The sequence below is a fragment of the Canis aureus genome, chromosome 32 (genome assembly GCF_053574225.1).
Source record: "Canis aureus isolate CA01 chromosome 32, VMU_Caureus_v.1.0, whole genome shotgun sequence".
NCBI lineage: Eukaryota > Metazoa > Chordata > Mammalia > Carnivora > Canidae > Canis > Canis aureus.
In genome coordinates this window covers 21714938-21732372 of record NC_135642.1, presented here as the reverse complement: position 1 = coordinate 21732372, position 17435 = coordinate 21714938, and the positions used below count along the sequence as shown (strand labels likewise).

At 39.8% G+C, this 17435-nt stretch overlaps 1 protein-coding gene across 8 annotated transcripts in view; it reads left to right on the top strand.

Annotated features, from left to right (window-relative positions):
- CYP19A1 (cytochrome P450 family 19 subfamily A member 1) overlaps positions 1–16885 on the top strand; it is a 120052-nt gene extending 103167 nt beyond the window's left edge. For all 8 annotated transcript variants that reach the window (XM_077881101.1, XM_077881099.1, XM_077881098.1 and 5 more), the window contains 7 exons: positions 1986–2140; positions 5944–6120; positions 8557–8671; positions 12571–12685; positions 13117–13279; positions 14728–14969; positions 16194–16885. In XM_077881101.1, the coding sequence (XP_077737227.1) occupies positions 1986–2140; positions 5944–6120; positions 8557–8671; positions 12571–12685; positions 13117–13279; positions 14728–14969; positions 16194–16442 (1216 nt within the window). In that variant the 3' untranslated portion in view covers positions 16443–16885. The remainder of the gene's footprint in view (positions 1–1985; positions 2141–5943; positions 6121–8556; positions 8672–12570; positions 12686–13116; positions 13280–14727; positions 14970–16193) is intronic.
- Positions 16886–17435: the final 550 nt, after the last annotated feature.

Here is a 17435-nt window from a genome sequence, read left to right as displayed (position 1 = left end):
TCTTCTGCAGTGTTTTGTCTGCCTCTTATCCTCACTCTTCTGACTTTCTTCCATATCCTCTAGATAACCTTATTTGATTTTTCCAAGTGGTGTCTGTGTCTGGTCTACACCTACAATATGATATTGGCATTTATGGAGATAACAGACATAGAGGCACCATAGGTCCTGTTTGTTATCTTCTCCATCCTCCAATAAACACTTGTCCTGTCTGCATGGAATGTCCATCTTGCTCAGCTTATGAAGGCTTAGCCACATAGTTTATTAGCCCATTCCATCTTGGAGTTCCAGTTTCCTGACCCACACCATCCACAGCCTCAGCTGTCATTCAGCTCATGTCCAGCTAGCCTGCTTCCCCATGAGCCCTGCATGAACCGATTTTCCAGTCAAAGTCCCATGCAGTCACCTACAGCATTTCTTGACAGGTGGAAAAACCAATTTATTCCATAATTCTCAACTCCATAAATTCCTGGCAGACTTCCCTTCCTGAGCACTGGGCTAGGAGTCCAGTCTCTCCAAATCTTCACTCTACAGCATTCATCTCAGCTCTCTTCCCCCTCACTCCCCATGCTGCTTGCACCTGCCCTCCAATAAACCCACCTATCATTTATCCTGAAGAGAGTAATTTTTATTTTGTCCTTTATCCTTTTGATTAAATTATTCGAATTACCCATTTATCCTTCTAATGCCATAAGCTTACTTCCAAGAAGTCTTAACATCTCAACAAAGTCAGTCAGTCTCTCTCTACAGAAGAAGAGAATACTGGCCTCACATGTGCAGGCTCCTATGCCTTCTTCAGCTAGAATTTTATAACATTTCATAACTCTCAGTGCCTTATCATGCCTAAATTGCCCCCCTCCTGGGATGTGGGGTGCAGGAAGCAGCTTTTAGAGGAGGAAATGGGTACAGAGGGGCGAGACAGAAGGAGCTGCTTCTTCCTTCCTAGTTCCTCCACGGCCTTAAAAGCTGGGCATGGTGGGGGATGGAGGTAAAACAGTGAGGAGGAGCTGAGAAGGTCAAGGAAGCCTGTTGGCAAGGTCCCCATGTTGCTACCTCAAGTGCTATCTAATGGCTCACCATGCCCTATATCCTGAGAGAACTCTGTGACCCTGGAGACCTTGATGAGTCAGGATGGAATGCAGAATCCCAAGATAACTGCTGTCACTAGCCCAGACAGCCTTCCAGGCTCAGCCCAGCCAGATAAGCCGAGAATCAGGAGTGTCCAGAAGATGTCCTTCATGCCCGGAATGATACCCACTGGAGGGGCCAGTCCTGATTAGAGATTCTGAGGATAGGTGGTTCAAGGCAGAACCACCAATTCCAAACTGAAGAAGACTTCAGCATTTCCAGGAACTCTAGATTCTGAGACTCACTCCTGCAGGGAGTGGCAGTGTCTGGAGTCGGGCAGGAGGCTTTCTGGACTCTCTGGTGGTGTGAAGGTCTCAGTCTCTCAAGGCCTTGCAGCTCTGACCCCAGCAGTGGGTAGTATTTTGGTGAGTTGGAGTTTTTTTTTTTTTTTTTTTTTTAAAGGGAAATAAGGAATAGTGTGTGTGTGTTCTATCTTTGGTGATGCTTAAGCAGGCACTCAGTAGGTAGAAATATTTCAACTGGAGAGGGATGTTCTTATGCTAACAAATGCTTATTCAATATGACTACTAGAATGCCTTGTATTTATATTTTTTAGATTTATTATTAGAGAGAAGGTGCAAGTGGGGGAGGGGCAGAAGGAGAGGGAAAGAATCTCCAGCAGACTCCCCACAGAGCACAAAGCCGGAAGGACATGGAGCTCAATCTCAGGACCTCGATGTCATGACCTGAGCCAAAACCAAGAGATGGACGCTTAACCGACTGAGCCACTCAGACACCCCTAGAATGCCTTACATTCAGATCAACAGGCATTTGCTAAGAGAGCCACCTGGTAGTCAAAATCATCACCATGAATTCTCCTAACCCTTAAAAATTAACACTAAGGTTTGCTGTCTCTGCAGGTCCTCTAGCATGTTCCACATAATGAAGCACAGTCACTACAGCTCCCGATTTGGCAGCAAACTTGGATTGCAGTGCATTGGCATGCATGAAAACGGCATCATATTTAACAACAATCCAACACTCTGGAAAGCTATTCGACCCTTCTTTACAAAAGGTAATCAGGTGCCAGTGACATTCTATTTTACCTATAAAAATGCCCCCTTTTCTGGAATTTAAGTTTTGCTGCTTCACTTATTTTGAAGTAATAAGATATGGTAGGCACTATTCTAAGTACTTGATATTTTAATCCCACAGCAACCCCATGTGGTAAATACTCTTGTCATCTACATTTTACACATAAGAAAACTGAAGCTTAAATAAATAGGCTAATTTACCCAACATCCCCAAATTAGTAAATGGTGGCCCAGAAGACAATGTCAGTGCCTACATTTTTAACCACCACAAGCTCCATTCTTCCTATTGATGCACAAAGCAATTCCAAGGACATGAAGAAGAGATGGAGCTCTGTACTTAGGATCATTTCAATTAAGAATTTAATGTTGTCAGTCACATGTTTGATTTAAACATAGCCACACAATGTGTTTGCTGAATCACTGACTGACATCCCAGATGTTTTAACAGAAAGCTATTTATGAATAAAATTAGAGAATTTTAGAACTAGGAAGGAATGTATATGTCATCTCATCCAGTCTCTGAATTTCATAGTTGGGGAAATATAGTCCTAGAGAGGTTGTGATTTTTGCTCAGACAACATAGCAAGTAATAGATGAGCACGGACCTGATCCCAAACTCCTTGTCAGTGATTTCCCCCTTTACTGTATTTTGCTAGAAATGAAGGCATTTGGGGAATATACATGTCCAGTCTTTGACATCAACATCAAGTAAGATAATCATGTCCTGTAAACACGGTCAGTGATAGAATCTGGGGATAGATGGATTTTAGGTCTGACCATGCACCATTAATATTTTTCCCTCTAGTCAGCCCTGTAGTGAATGAACTTGGATGCTTCCCATGTGGCTACTGAGACAGGGAAAAACTATGCCTGTTCTGCTGAGCATTGATTACCTCTACAGAGTTGCCCATAACCAAGACTCAGTACAACTCTATTGTAGACTCCACTCTATTTGTCTTCTATTGCTGCTGTAACAAATTGCCACAAACTTAGTGACTTAAAACAACATATCGATTAATTTATAGTTCTATAGGTCAAAAGTTTGGCATGGGTCTCAACAGGCTAACATCAAGGTATTGGCTGAGCTGTATTGCTTTCTGGAGGCTCCAGAGGAGAATCTGTTTCTTTGTATTTTCCAGCTTCAGAAGCCACCTGCATCCCATGGCCTATGGCCCCTACCTCTGTCTTCAAAGCTAACAACAGTGGGTCGGGTCCTTTCTATATCATATATCTCAAGACCATCCATCTATCATCACATCACTTTTTGACTCTGATGACAGCTGGAAAAGGTTCTTTGTTTTTGAGGACTCATGTAATTAGGTTGGGCCTACTCAGATAATTCACAATACTCTCCCCATCTCAAGCTCCTTAACTTGAATCATATGTGCCAAGTCCTTTTTTTTTTTCCATGTAAAGTAACATATTAAGAGTTTCCAGAGACTAGGACCTAGACAGCTTTAGGGGGCTATTATTCTGTCTACCACTCCTGTTGGGGCAGATCTATCCTCTCATACCTTAGAAAACTGCAGACTGAAATAATGGAAAGACTATAGGACTCAGGATTATAGGTTGTGGGTTCAAGTCCTAGTTCTGCCACTTTACTAGCTATATGACCTTGGACAAGTCACTCAACCTCTCTGAGCTTCGGTTTCCTTCTCCACAAAAGGTGATAAATACAACAGAACATTAATTCTAGGACTATCATGAAGAATAAATGAAATAACGCTGTAAGATCCTATAGAAGTATGTTTTTTGTTTGTTTTTGTTGAAGTATAATTGACATACAGTATTATATTAGTTTTAGGTGTACAAGTTAGTGATTCAACAATTATACATGTTATGAAATGCTCTCCACGATAAGTGTAGTCACCATCTGTCAGAATACAAAGACTTGACAATATTGCTGCCTGTATTTCCTATGCTGTGCATTATAGCTCCACGATTTATTTTATAACTGAATGTTTGTACCTCTTAATCTCCTTTACCTATTTCACCCATCCCCCACCATCTCCCTTCTAGCAACCACCAGTTTGTTCTTTGTATTTGAGTCTATTTCTTTCCATTTGTTTGTTCATTTGTTTTGTTCTTTGGATTCTACATATAAGTGAAATCATGTGGTATTTGTCTTTTTCTGTCTGACTTACTTCACTTAACACAATACCCTCTAGGTTGATCCATGTCATTCCAAATGACAAGATTTGTAAGTTTTATTTTACTTTGCTGTTTGGCCCAGGCACATTAGGAACATGTGAACTAGTATTTAGGAGCAATTAATTCTCACATACCAACATCCTCCGCCTTGCCATGCAAAAAATAATAGAATTTAAAAATATTTTAGATTAATAGAATTTTCTAAACTCATCTGGTACAAGGGCCTACTTACAGTGCCCTGGGCATACAGTGCTGATCTACCCTTCTCTGTCTTGGAGTATCCTGTTCTTTCCTTCTGTGGAATGCATCCTTGTCAAATTTTCTTAATGTAGGTAGTTTTTACCTTCTTTCAAAACTTATCATAAGCATCCACTTCTCAAAAAGCCTCCCAGACCCTTCAGGATCCTTTAGTAGGCCCATTTTTCTGTACCTTATAGCACTCTGCACACACCTCTAGCATAACACATTACCTAGGATGATATTTGGTGAGGTTCTGATCTGCCACTTTGCCCCTCACCCCATTATAAATTCCTTGAAGGGGACAGCCCTGTTGGCCCAGCGGTTTAGTGCCGCCTTCAGCCCGGGGTGTGATCCTGGAGACCCGGGATCGAGTCCCACGTCAGGCTCCCTGCACGGAGCCTGCTTCTCTCTCTGCCTCTCTCTCTCTCTCTCTCTCTCTCTCTCACTCTTGCTCTCTCTCTGTCATGAATGAACAAATAAATCTTTAAAAAAAAATTCCTTGAGGGTAGGAACTATGTCTTGACTATCATTGTATTTTGGGTACCCAGTTCAGTGATGAGAACCAAGGGGTACCTAGGAAGCTCAGTCAGTTAAGCGTCTGCCTTTAGGTCATGTCATGATCTCAGGGTCCTGGGATCAAGCTCTTTACTGGGTTCCCTGCTCAGCGGGGAGCCTGCTTTTCCCTCTCCCTCTGCTCCTCCCCATCATGTTCTTTCTCTTTCTCTCTCTCTCTCTCTCTTTTCCTCCCTCCCTCCCTCCCTCTCTCAAATAAATAAGAAAAATTGCTTAGCTATCATGACCTTGGTTGAGTAAAACAAATCTAGAAGTAGTTCAAAGGGAAACTAAAATTAAGAGAAGAACACTTATGGTAATTTTAAGACCAGCATTTTGAACCTCATAAACCACAAGTAAACAGGAAGCACTTTAGATCAAATAGCTAAAGTCTAATTTGAGTAGTTCTATAGCAATACCCTGCCACCTGCTGAAGCATGAAATAAATATCACCCTTGCCAAATCCAAACCTTTAGAGAAATATATATATACAACAAATATGGAAAACCACTGATTTGTGATTTATGACCACAAGTACTAAACATTTCACTTGCAGTCTCACAAATGATTTGCCATAATGTGAAAAGTTTAATTTTCAATATTTTGTTTAAAATATTTATTTATTTATTCATTCATTCATACACTTTCACCCATAAAGGTAATGTATATTTGTAGAAAATTAGGAGACTGCAGAAAGGTATAAAAAAGAACATGAACACTTCTGCCAAATTACTGAATAAAAAATCGTGTACAGTAAACTCCAAACATAAAAGGCCAAAATAACCTGATTGTGTGTGCCCCTGAGTTCATAGTGACTCATTCTCTGATGTGTTCCCCTCAGCTTTGTCTGGCCCCGGCCTCGTGCGTATGGTAACAGTTTGTGTTGGATCCATCATAACGCATCTGGACAGGTTGGAGGAAGTCAGCAACGAACTGGGTTATGTCGACGTGTTGACTCTCATGCGGCGCATCATGCTGGACACCTCTAACATTCTCTTCCTGGGGATCCCCTTGGACGGTACTTGAGAATTAACATTCTGCCCTTTATTGAACAAGGGGATGAAAGGGTAACAGACCCAAGGAAAGATATACTGTTTTGTACAGCACTCTTGTTAGAACATCTCTAAGTATCCTTATGGGTTTTTTTTTTCCTAGTGTGTCTGCCTTGTTCGTTTATAAGATATAAGTTTCTCTAAATAGGGTCCATCTCCTCTTTTGTATATCTCCTCATTGCTCTGGGAAATACGATTCTACCCACAGTCAAAACTTAACAAATGTATCAGTTCATTTGGCCATTAACATAACCTACCACCAATCAAAATGATATATTTAACCAATTCCAACCATTCTTTTGGATGCATACACACACAGATATACAAACACACATATATACATAAATATACATACACACACCTCCCTCAAAGCTACTAAGCATGAAAACTGTCTATACAATGATAATGGTGCTGGTGCTACTGCTGGAAATAATGAAAATAGCTACCATTCATTTAGCATCTACTATAAAAAAAAAGTTGCTTTACATACAGTTTGTCATTTAGCATTATAACAATTCTGGCAAGAATGTCTCACTCAAAAAGCCACTCCCTTCACTATTACAGAAACTAATATTAAAACACGTACATGCAACTCTATCATCATCAAAAAAAAACCCATTAATCAGTTATGTTAATTCCATTCTGCTGTTGTCCAGCTTAATGTCCAGCTTAATGTAATTTTCCCTGAATTCTAGAATGTTCACTGACTCATTCGTTCATTCAAAAAATATTTGCTAATTGCCTATTTTCTGCTAGGCATCATTCTGGGTTCTAGCGATAGAACAGTGAACAAGATAGATCAAGTCCTTGCCTTCAAGGAGGTTGCATCCCAGTGGCAATATAAACAGCAAACAAGTAAATATCTAATAATACATTAAGCAATACTAACTGCCCTGAAGAACAAATGAAGCAGGGCAAGGGGATAGAAAGTGAAGGAGAGGTGTCACAGGGAGAGTGGGTAAGGCTATCACAGAGAGGGTTGTCAGGAAAGGGCTGCGCAGGGAAGACACCTAGACATAAGCTTAAATGCAGTAAGAGTGTGAGCCACATCCAGGTCTGAGGGAGGAACATTTCAGGCATGAGAACAGGGTCTTGTTTTAACACTGGCCCAAAGCAGCTGAGCTGACACACTTGCTGCCTAATTGGCCACTTTTGGATGAACAGACAAGCTATAAGCACTTCTTTTCTCTTCTCTAGCTCTGCTTTCTTCCTCTCCCCTGCTCTTTACTTACTCCCTACAAGAGTCATAGAAACCTCATCTGTCATTTGGATGGGAGCCTCAGTCACTCTTGAGTATTTTTAGTCACACTCCTTGTCTGATCCTTTTCAGACAGGAACTCTAATCCCAGCTGGCCTGTCCTACATGCAGCTCTCCTAAGGTTAGGCAAGTCCATTATTTTATAAGTCCCTGTGTCATGGTTCCCTGTTAACCTCAGTTCTTAGGAAAGATGAAGTAAAGAGAATTGTAAATCTCTGTTAATTTAGGGATCAGGCTATGAGGCTAAGAACCTACATAACCCATGCAGAGTTATGTTTCTACCCTTCTCCATATCCCATCCTTGTTAAACTCTCAATTTGCCTGAGAGAGCCAGTGCAACAAAGAGGAAAGAACATTGCTCTGAGGTCAGGTAAGGCTGGGGTCCAGCCTAAGGGCCTGCCTGCCACACTGGCTGTATGGTGTAAGGCAAGCTTCCCAGTTTCTATGAACTGCAGTTTCTTCATCTGAAAAAGTGATGACACTACCACTCCCCTAGCAAGATTATAAGGATTAAATGAGGTCTCTTTTGTAAAGCACTTTACATGGTGACTGGTATTTGGCAGTTGAAAATAAATGCCTATTTCCTTCCTTTTTGTACAATTTGAAAAAAAGAAGGGGTTTTCTTTCCCCAAACATGCAATTTAATTAAAGGACATCCATTAATAGCTGACTATGCATGAGCCTTGGGACAAGATATTAGAGATACTCAGATGAATTCTATAGTCTGGACCAAAATGTAAACAGGAAAGTGGCGTGGCTTTTTTCCCTCCCAGGTGCCAGAATTGAGGAGAATAACAGCCATGATTACTGGTGTCCCTCTTATTTCCCATCATCCAAAAAAACAGGAGTTGAACACTCAGTCAAGGAGGGGCATTTGAGATTCTAGGCTGTGCCTCTAACACAAACTTGAAAAGTGGCAAATCTCTGGTTAACTTGGTTGATTTAGATGCCAAGAAGAATCAATCAACGTTGATTTGTCTAGTGGCATTCATATGGCTCAAACACCCACTGAAAGTGGGACCTTGCCTAACTTAGAAGCCCAGGCTGTAAGAAACTCTACACAGGGGATCTTCTTTTCTCAGAGTACCCTTCTTGGGCTCACATTTTTGCTCAACTACTCTGCTCTTTTGTTTTGTTTTTCCAGAAAGTGCCATTGTGGTTAAAATCCAGGGTTATTTTGATGCGTGGCAAGCTCTCCTTCTCAAACCAGACATCTTCTTTAAGATTTCTTGGCTATACAAAAAGTATGAAAAGTCTGTGTAAGTAACACAAGTTTGGAAAACTTATCAGTGAGATTGGATTGACTTTGGGTTGTGTCTTTGCTATTGTTGGCCTCTTCAGCTAGCTTTCTACTCTTCAGAGCCCACGGGGAAGCTGTGAAACACTTTATAGCAATTTGGCTGCATGTGGCCAGACCAAAGAGTGAGGGAGGCCTTGGGCCCAGGCAGCTTTTCAACAATGGGGCCAAGTGGGTGGCCTGCGAGCCCCATGTCTGGAATTAGGACACTGCAGTGGAGTTTGAGTTGAAGAGAAGGGTTGGCTGAAGCCTATCATTATTATCTGTCAAAACTTTCTTTTCGTATCTGGAAATTGGAAACACAAAATCATTTTATAGTCATGTTGCTTCTGAATGAATTTAACATAATTCAACTTGTAGGAATTGACAGTAGTCTCAAAAGAATTTTTGAATATAATGGACTTCAATAAAATGTGGGATTTCCTTTTCTTAGTCATGTATATTATGTCTTTGGGGGATCCTGAAGCTGTTGTTAAATGGCTTTGCTTTGGTTATAGACGATTCTGACAAAAACTGGAAAAATGCCCAATAGCCCACAGTCTAAAAAAAAAAGGTTTTCAGAGTGTAAGTAGCCAGCCACCGAACCCTACCCGCTCAGACACCATTAAAAAGCCCATGGGGTTTAGAGGCAGACAGACCTGGTTTATATCCTGTCTCTACCACTTAGTAACTAAATGGCCTTGGGCAGTTATTCAAAGTAAAATGTAACCTACCATTTAGAAGAGAGATACAGGTTAATGAAATCCTTTATGTAGGGCAACTAACACAGAGGATGGCACATAGAAGGCACTAAATATGTTAGTTTTCTTCTTCCTTCTGTTCATATCTTCCACCAGATGTCCCTGATGATCTTAAATCCTCCATCTCAAAAAGTTCCCCAACTTGTTTGAAGACCCAACTTTTTGTGTACTTTGTTTGTATATTTTGAAATTTAACAGTGTTAGCTTCCAGGAAGGAAGACATCTTGTTGCTTTATATATTCTCATGTGGTTGGTGAGTATTAGGTGGGTGATTTGGCCACTTGGGTCTTTACACATTTCATTTAGTTTCCAACAAAGTTTATAGTGACTTGAATCAATGAGATAAAGGATCCATCACTTCACTATGTTCAAATTTGGCATGGGTCTAAAGAGTCTCATTTTATAGTTCCTAGTCATCAGTTTAGCTTTGGTTTTGGCCAGCAAGCTCATAAAAACTTACTGCATGAAACTGTATAATGGTTTCTCTTAGGTTTCTATAGAAATTAGCTCAGCAACATTCCTTCTACATGGAATATTTGCCACTGGTTAGTATATGAATCTATATCGCCTATGTCCTAGAGCAGTAAAGACCTAGAGAAATCTTTTAATCTCCTTTCCCAACCATGTCCATTGCAACAATGCCAATATTTTTTTAAATTTGAGGTATAATTGACATATAACATTGTATTACTTTCAGGTGTACAAGCAACATCATGACTCAGTATTTGTATATATTGTGAAATGATCACCATTATATCTAGTTACAAAATTTTTTCTTATGATGAAAATTTTTAAGATCTATTCTCTTGGTAACTTTCAAATCTGTAATACAGTATTGTTAACTATAGTCACCATATTGTATATAATGTCTTCATAACTTATTTTATAACTACAAGTTTGTACCTTTTCATTCCCTTCAGCCATTTTGCCCATCCTTACCCCCCACCTCTGGCAGCCACCAATCTCTTCTCCGTATCTATGAGCTGGGGTTTTTTGTTTTGCCTTAATACTCCACATGTAAATGAGATCATGTAATAGTTGTCTTTCTCTGTCATATCAATACTTTTTAGAAATACACTGATGGAAAGGATTCTGGGACATCTACTCCCATCCCTAATTATTCAATTTTATATTTCTGCCTGTCTTAATTCCCAATATTACAGCAGTACATTTTCAACTTCTTATTCTGGCAAGTTTAAGGCTTTTAACCACAGAACACCTTAAATAGTGTTTGTAGCCTGGACTGATAACCTAGCCACCCTTGTTTTAGTATAAAAGTTCCAAACCACAGACTCACAGATATATTCTTGTATTACGTGTTTTTGTAAGTCAGAAATTTCCTATTCCCTGAAAATTGTCACTGAACTCAATTCTCCCAGTTTTTACAGGCATATAAATTCAGATGCACAAATTTATGTAGGGCCAGCTTCTAATCCAAATAAGAAGGATTCCCAATTAGCATTCACGGGCCCCCTGATTCTGGCCCAGATGTTCAGAAGTGACTGCAGTTCCACCAAGGAATTCTCCATGAATTCATAGTCTAAGGGCATTTCAACAACTCCCAGACCATTCAGGGGCCACTGCTCAGGTAGGAATGCTATGAGCATTCACAGCCCACCAACTGAGTGAGTTATCTGTTCCTTGTAAGAGCATCAACAAATATTTGCTGAATAAATGGACTGATAGATGAATGAATGAATGAATGAATGAATGAATGTAACTATAACCCTGGTGTATATCGGGAGGTAGGTGTATTTCTGCAGGCATGCTTACAGAGATACACAAAGGATGGCATCCTTATTTAGAATAACACAATTACTATACTAGCCTGAAGAATAGGTCTTCAAATGTTGAAACACCTTCCTTCCTTGAGATGCCCAAAAGAAACTTTAAAAAGTGGGTAGAATCTTCCCTTACTTTTCCTGCTAAGCTGGAGTAAACATAGAGGCTATCTGCATCAACATCATCAACATGGTTGTACAAGTGACCATGTCAACAAAAATTTGAAAGAAAATTGTACATTTATTGTACATTTACTATAATGCAGAATGAGACTCCCCTGAGTCTCCCCTGAGACTGGGCAACAATATTTACATATGGATGTATACACTTCAAGACAAATGCAAGAATAGCAGGGTTTAGATCTTACAGAAGACTTACTGTTCATTGAGTCTGAGACCTTCACTTTAAAAGAGATGTAAGAGACTTAAAGTAGGTTACATAGAAAGAAAACAATCCAGACTAGAAACTGACTCTCTCTTCCCAATGTGCTCTTCCCTCTTCCACCCTGTCAAAATGCATATACTCTACATACCCATGTGGCTAGTCAGTCAGTCAATAAATATTTACTTCACATTTACTATGTGGCAGAAACTTCAAGGTAAGAGAATATCAAGAATACTACTCAATCCTTTGCGTTTACTTTCTAGAATAGAAAATCTTAAACTCAGTTGTTTCCAGAGCTGGGCCAATAGAAGTAGGCTGTGTGGATACGAAGTAGTGAAAGGGACCATAAGGAAAGGAGGGGAAATTGAGTGGGGAAAAATTAGAAGGGAAGACAAACCAGGAGAGACTTGACTCTAGATAACAAACAGAGGGTTACTGATGGGGAAGCTGGTGGGGGGATAGGGTAACTGTTTACTGGCATTAAAGAGGGCATGTGATGGGATGAGCACTGGGTGTTATACTATATGTTGGCAAATTAAATTAAAAAAAAACAGGAAGTAAAGGTGCCTGGGGCAAACTGTGGAGAGTATGGTTTGCCTTTGCTGGTTTTTTGTTTTGTTTTTCAATTTAGACACTGTACTGGCCACATCAAAAGTCAGAAAACATGATTGGATTTACCATTTGGGTACCAGCTTTTAACCTTTCACTACAAGTTATGGCCTTCATTTTGCTATCATTACCTAGAAATCCTAGCTAAATTTGGTTCCTTAACATGAAGTATAATGAATACGTAATTTCAGGATATTTGTGAAGAATTAAGTTTAAATTCAGTTATTCATGAGCACTAATAGCTTCAATTAAAGCAGATAATTTTATTAAACAAATGGCAAATGAATATACTTTCTACATGTCTTAACTAAAGATAGATTATAAACCCCCCCCCTTTTTTTTATAGCAAGGATTTAAAAGATGCCATGGAAATTCTGATAGAAGAAAAAAGACACAGAATTTCCACAGCAGAGAAACTGGAAGACCATATGGATTTTGCCACTGAATTGATTTTTGCTGAGGTACTGACCTAGATTAATCATAATTTCCACACAACATATGTATTTGACTGTGTGTAGGTTGTATAAAGATTCCCTCTTGTAATTGTTGTATACTTCTGCATATAAGTATTTATTTGCTCTTGTACTTCTATAATGGCAACCCCAAGAGCCCACTCATTAGACATTCTGGTAAGAATGACCTTTAAGATAGAAACTTCTGTATCTGCACAATACAAAATATGAAAATAGAGGAGCCTAAAGACAGTAAATACATAGACAATTGGTTAAATTTGTCCTCTTTCAGCTGAAGACTATTATAAAAAAATGTCAATTACAGAGGTGTAATATTTATGACTCCATTTTGTTGATACTTTTGATCATGACTGTCCCTTCCCCCTCCTTTTTGGAAGCATAAATTTACTTTTCCAATTTTTCTTCCCTCTTTTGTTCAGAAACGTGGTGACTTAACAAGAGAGAATGTGAACCAGTGCATACTGGAAATGCTGATCGCAGCACCAGACACCATGTCTGTCTCTGTGTTCTTTATGCTATTTCTCATTGCAAAGCACCCTAAGGTTGAAGAATCAATAATGAAGGAGATCCAGGCTGTTGTAGGTAAGAACTGATCAACTAGTAATAGAGCTTAGTAACCGTCTTCTAAGGTCAGCTTCTTATGTCCTAAGAATATGATTTCAAACAAAATCTTTATTACAATCCACCCACAGAACAATAATGGTAGTCATTTTGCCCCATCTGGTTATGCCACATGGATTGAAAAGTTAGTTCCATTCTGTGTTTTTGTTTTCATTATAAAAACAATGCATGCTCATTGAAAAAATTTTAAATAGAGATAGGTATAAAGCAAAAGGTGACACTCCCTGACCCCTTCCACTCTCCTCACCAGCCTCATTTGCATTCCCCAGGGGGAACCACTATTCATTCTTTGCTGTGTATTCGTCAATGTTTTTCTTAATGTGCACATAAATGCTCTGCCTACCTTACGCAGGCCAAATGCTTTTGTGGGTCTATCCAGGGAACTGGCTACAGTAATTACTTACTATGGAATGCCTTTGGTTACCTTCTCTGTCATCTTCCCTTCTACCTCCCCATCCCAAATAAATGTACCCCATTACACCCTAAAGTATACAAAGAGCAGCATACAAGGGGCAGGGCTGTCAGAGTTCTCTGACCAAATGAGACCCTTTCTGAATGATATGGCTGTACAGGAGACAGAGCTGCCTTGGGACTCTAGGCTTCTAGGCTGATTTTGATTCTGCAAATGTGGTAACTCATTTGACGATGCTCTGAAGCTTTGCCAATTCTGGGAATAATCCAAGCCTCTCTGACCAGTGTCAGACCAATCTGAAACAGTGCCAAGTATCTGTCAATCCCCAGCACACTGAGAGTTTAGCTGAAGCACCTATTTTGCTGTGGCAGGGAGAGGAGGTTCTTGCCCCTCTAGTACAATAGGTTGTTCTTGATGAGATGGAAGGAGGGACTATCAGTGATGCATTCTGGGCAGATGACTGCACAGGTAACCAGAGGAGAAAATTTCATTGAAAGGGATTCAATTCACCATCTCATTTTGACTAGAGAAGGAGTAAATGTCCCCTAGAATTTACAGTAGGAGACAAAATTCGAAGACCTCAGAGACCAGGAAAATACATGTTTGAAGCAGATTGTGTAGGTCTACATAAAACTGCAGGTGGATGCCCCTTCTAAAGGGCTCATTGGCCTTCAAGTTCAGCCCATCATTGCCATGTAGTGCTGTGGGCCCAGTATTATCAGGTTTTCTTATTTTTCCAGAAATCCAGACTTTTCTATGAAATCTCCTAGGTTTTATAGTAATTGGCTTCAAATCTGAATTTTTACAAAGCACTCTTTGAACCAAATGACATATTTTGCCCAGATTGCTGGTTTGCATTAAAACTATAGGAAAACAAACAAACAAACAAAAACGTTCAGCCAGGAGCAGACTCTTCTGTGGAAACTATGGGAGTTTTATTGCCCATCACATATTGAAACTATCATTATCTCCTTGTCCTATTTATCTACTCCCACAGGTGAAAGAGATATAAGGATTGATGATATGCAAAAATTAAAAGTGGTGGAAAACTTTATCTACGAGAGCATGCGGTACCAGCCTGTTGTGAACTTGGTCATGCGCAAAGCCTTACAGGATGATATCATTGATGGCTACCTAGTGAAAAAGGGGACTAACATTATCCTGAATATTGGAAGAATGCATAGACTGGAGTTTTTCCCCAAGCCCAATGAATTTACTCTTGAAAACTTTGCAAAGAATGTAAGAGCCCTTCCTTAAAACCAAGTGTGCCACTCTCAGAAATGTCAACTGTTAAATCCTCTCTTGTTCTGTGTTTGCACCATGTACATTTCATTCTATTTACTTATTCCCCTCTATTGCCTCACCAGAAGCACATGCTTCCTCTAGCTTAGAACATGACTACCATATTCATCCTCAAGCCAAGGATGCTAGGTCTCCAGCTCTGAGAAGTATCCCACATGGTGGCCACACAATGGGTCAAAATGTGAAAAATCCAGGCCCTTAATTTGGCTACAATGAGGCAAATGTTATTTAACCCAACCAACCTACTGTTCCATTTCAACTTGTCACTTTGTAATCATGTAGATTCAACTTTAGCACCACCTAAGCAAAGGAAAGTCCAGTTGTGTTTCAGATGGACAACAAATGAGACCAAAAGATTTAGCTTTTGCAGTCTGCCTTTGGTTCACCAAATGGCCCCATAAACACTAGTTCCCATTCTAAATAGAACTCAGTAACCAGAAGAGCTTCAGCTTTTTCCATCCTTGAAATATACTGTAGATGCAGCTTCTATTATGTCAAATTTTAGGCACTGATATTTATTAATCAAAATTTTCCAGATATTTCCCTCACTGTTCTTTCTTGCATTTGCATATGATATAGAAACATGATCTTAATTACTCCAGTTCTCTAATTCATTCTGCTCCTACGTGAGCAACCCATGCTATCTATGTTGACAACTGGTCAACAAAAACTTCCTGAGCCTCTACTTTGAGCCAGGTACTATGTAAGCACAGATGGTAACAAGACAGACAGATGTGGTCCCCATTAATTTTTCACATAACTAAAAATATTTGGATGCTTGGCACTAAGAGGCCAGGCAGGAGTTAACATATTTGCACAAAAACAATCTTTGCCTCAATGACACGCAGAAGAGTAGTAGAGCTGTGGTCATCCCATAGACCTAATTGAGTATGCTAACACTGGCTGTAATATGATGATGTGCATTGTTTTATCTCAGCAAATTGGTGTGAAAGGTAAAGGTAGGGACTGTCCAAGGTTGGGCATATATCAGAGGGGGTGAATCATATTGGATGGATAAAAGAACTTATTTGAGTTACAGTCATTTCATTGAGGGAAGAGCACGGTTTAAGCCCTGTGACAGTGTTCTGATTGATCAGTGTTTTCAGAGTGAATCAAACAGAGATTGCATGACTCTGGCTAACTGTCTGATTATTTTCATAGGTTCCTTACAGGTATTTTCAGCCATTTGGCTTTGGACCTCGTAGCTGTGCAGGAAAGTACATTGCCATGGTGATGATGAAAGTTGTCCTGGTTACACTTCTGAGACGTTTCCACGTGCAGACATTGCAAGGAGAGTGTATTGAAAATATGCAGAAAAAATATGGCTTGTCCTTACACCCAGATGAGACTAACAACTTGCTGGAAATGGTTTTTGTCCCAAGAAATTCAGAAAAGTGCCTCAAACACTAAAGAAGGTTGATCAGTATCTACTCTGAGCATTTCATCAGTAGTTCACATGGAAACTGCCTGTCTTTACCAAGTAGTGTCATCCTCGCAGTGAACATTTGGTGGCCTATGCCATTTTATAGCCATACCTCATATGGACTGTCAGCAAGTCAGGAGACATTGGTCATCTGTTTTTGTCCAAACCAGAGAACTTGTCTTTCAGAGAAAATAGAGGCCAAGAGATTGCAGGGAAAATGCTCAATTCCACAAAACATGCTTTGGAAAAGTTAGGCCATCAGCAAACTTTCTGTCCTCCTTCCCACAAAATTTCCACTGCCCTGCCCCAAGAGCATTTTGAGGTCTCGGGCAGAAGCACTCAAGTCCATTAGAAAAGCAGGCTGATGTCTGGGTACTTAGGGCCAAACATACTTGCTAATGTGAATAAAAGTATTTTGATTTAGTTTTCAGTGATAGGCTCTACAACATTCATATTCTTTGGAGAAATGCTTATAAATTCAGCATTTGACTTTTCCTACAAGTTATTCAACTAATTCTTGATTGATTATTCATGGTGACTTAACTGTGGCAAAAATTGAACAGGGGGACTATCTTTTCCCAGTCTCTCAATTGATGCCTCAGCCACTCACCTCTGCTACAATAGATATAGATTCAGGTAATATAAAGTAATTTAGTAATAGCCTGAGTAAAATACAATCAGGACCACACATCTGCTGTAGGGGGAAAAAAAAAAATCACACAATGCATTTCAAATTCACATAAAATTTTCTTCATGTTTGCATCATTGCTTAGCTCCACTAGTGCTAACCAAGAGTAACTTTAAATAATGACATCTATTAACTCTTAAAATGGCCCCAATGATTTGAGGAAGGAGAACTCTACATCTATATATAATTCCACAAACCAGTGGATTCAAACCTATTCCATCCTCTTTCTCCCTCAACAGTTCCCCCCCCTCTTTCTTTCCATAACCTTGAAGTCAATAGCAACAGATCAGTG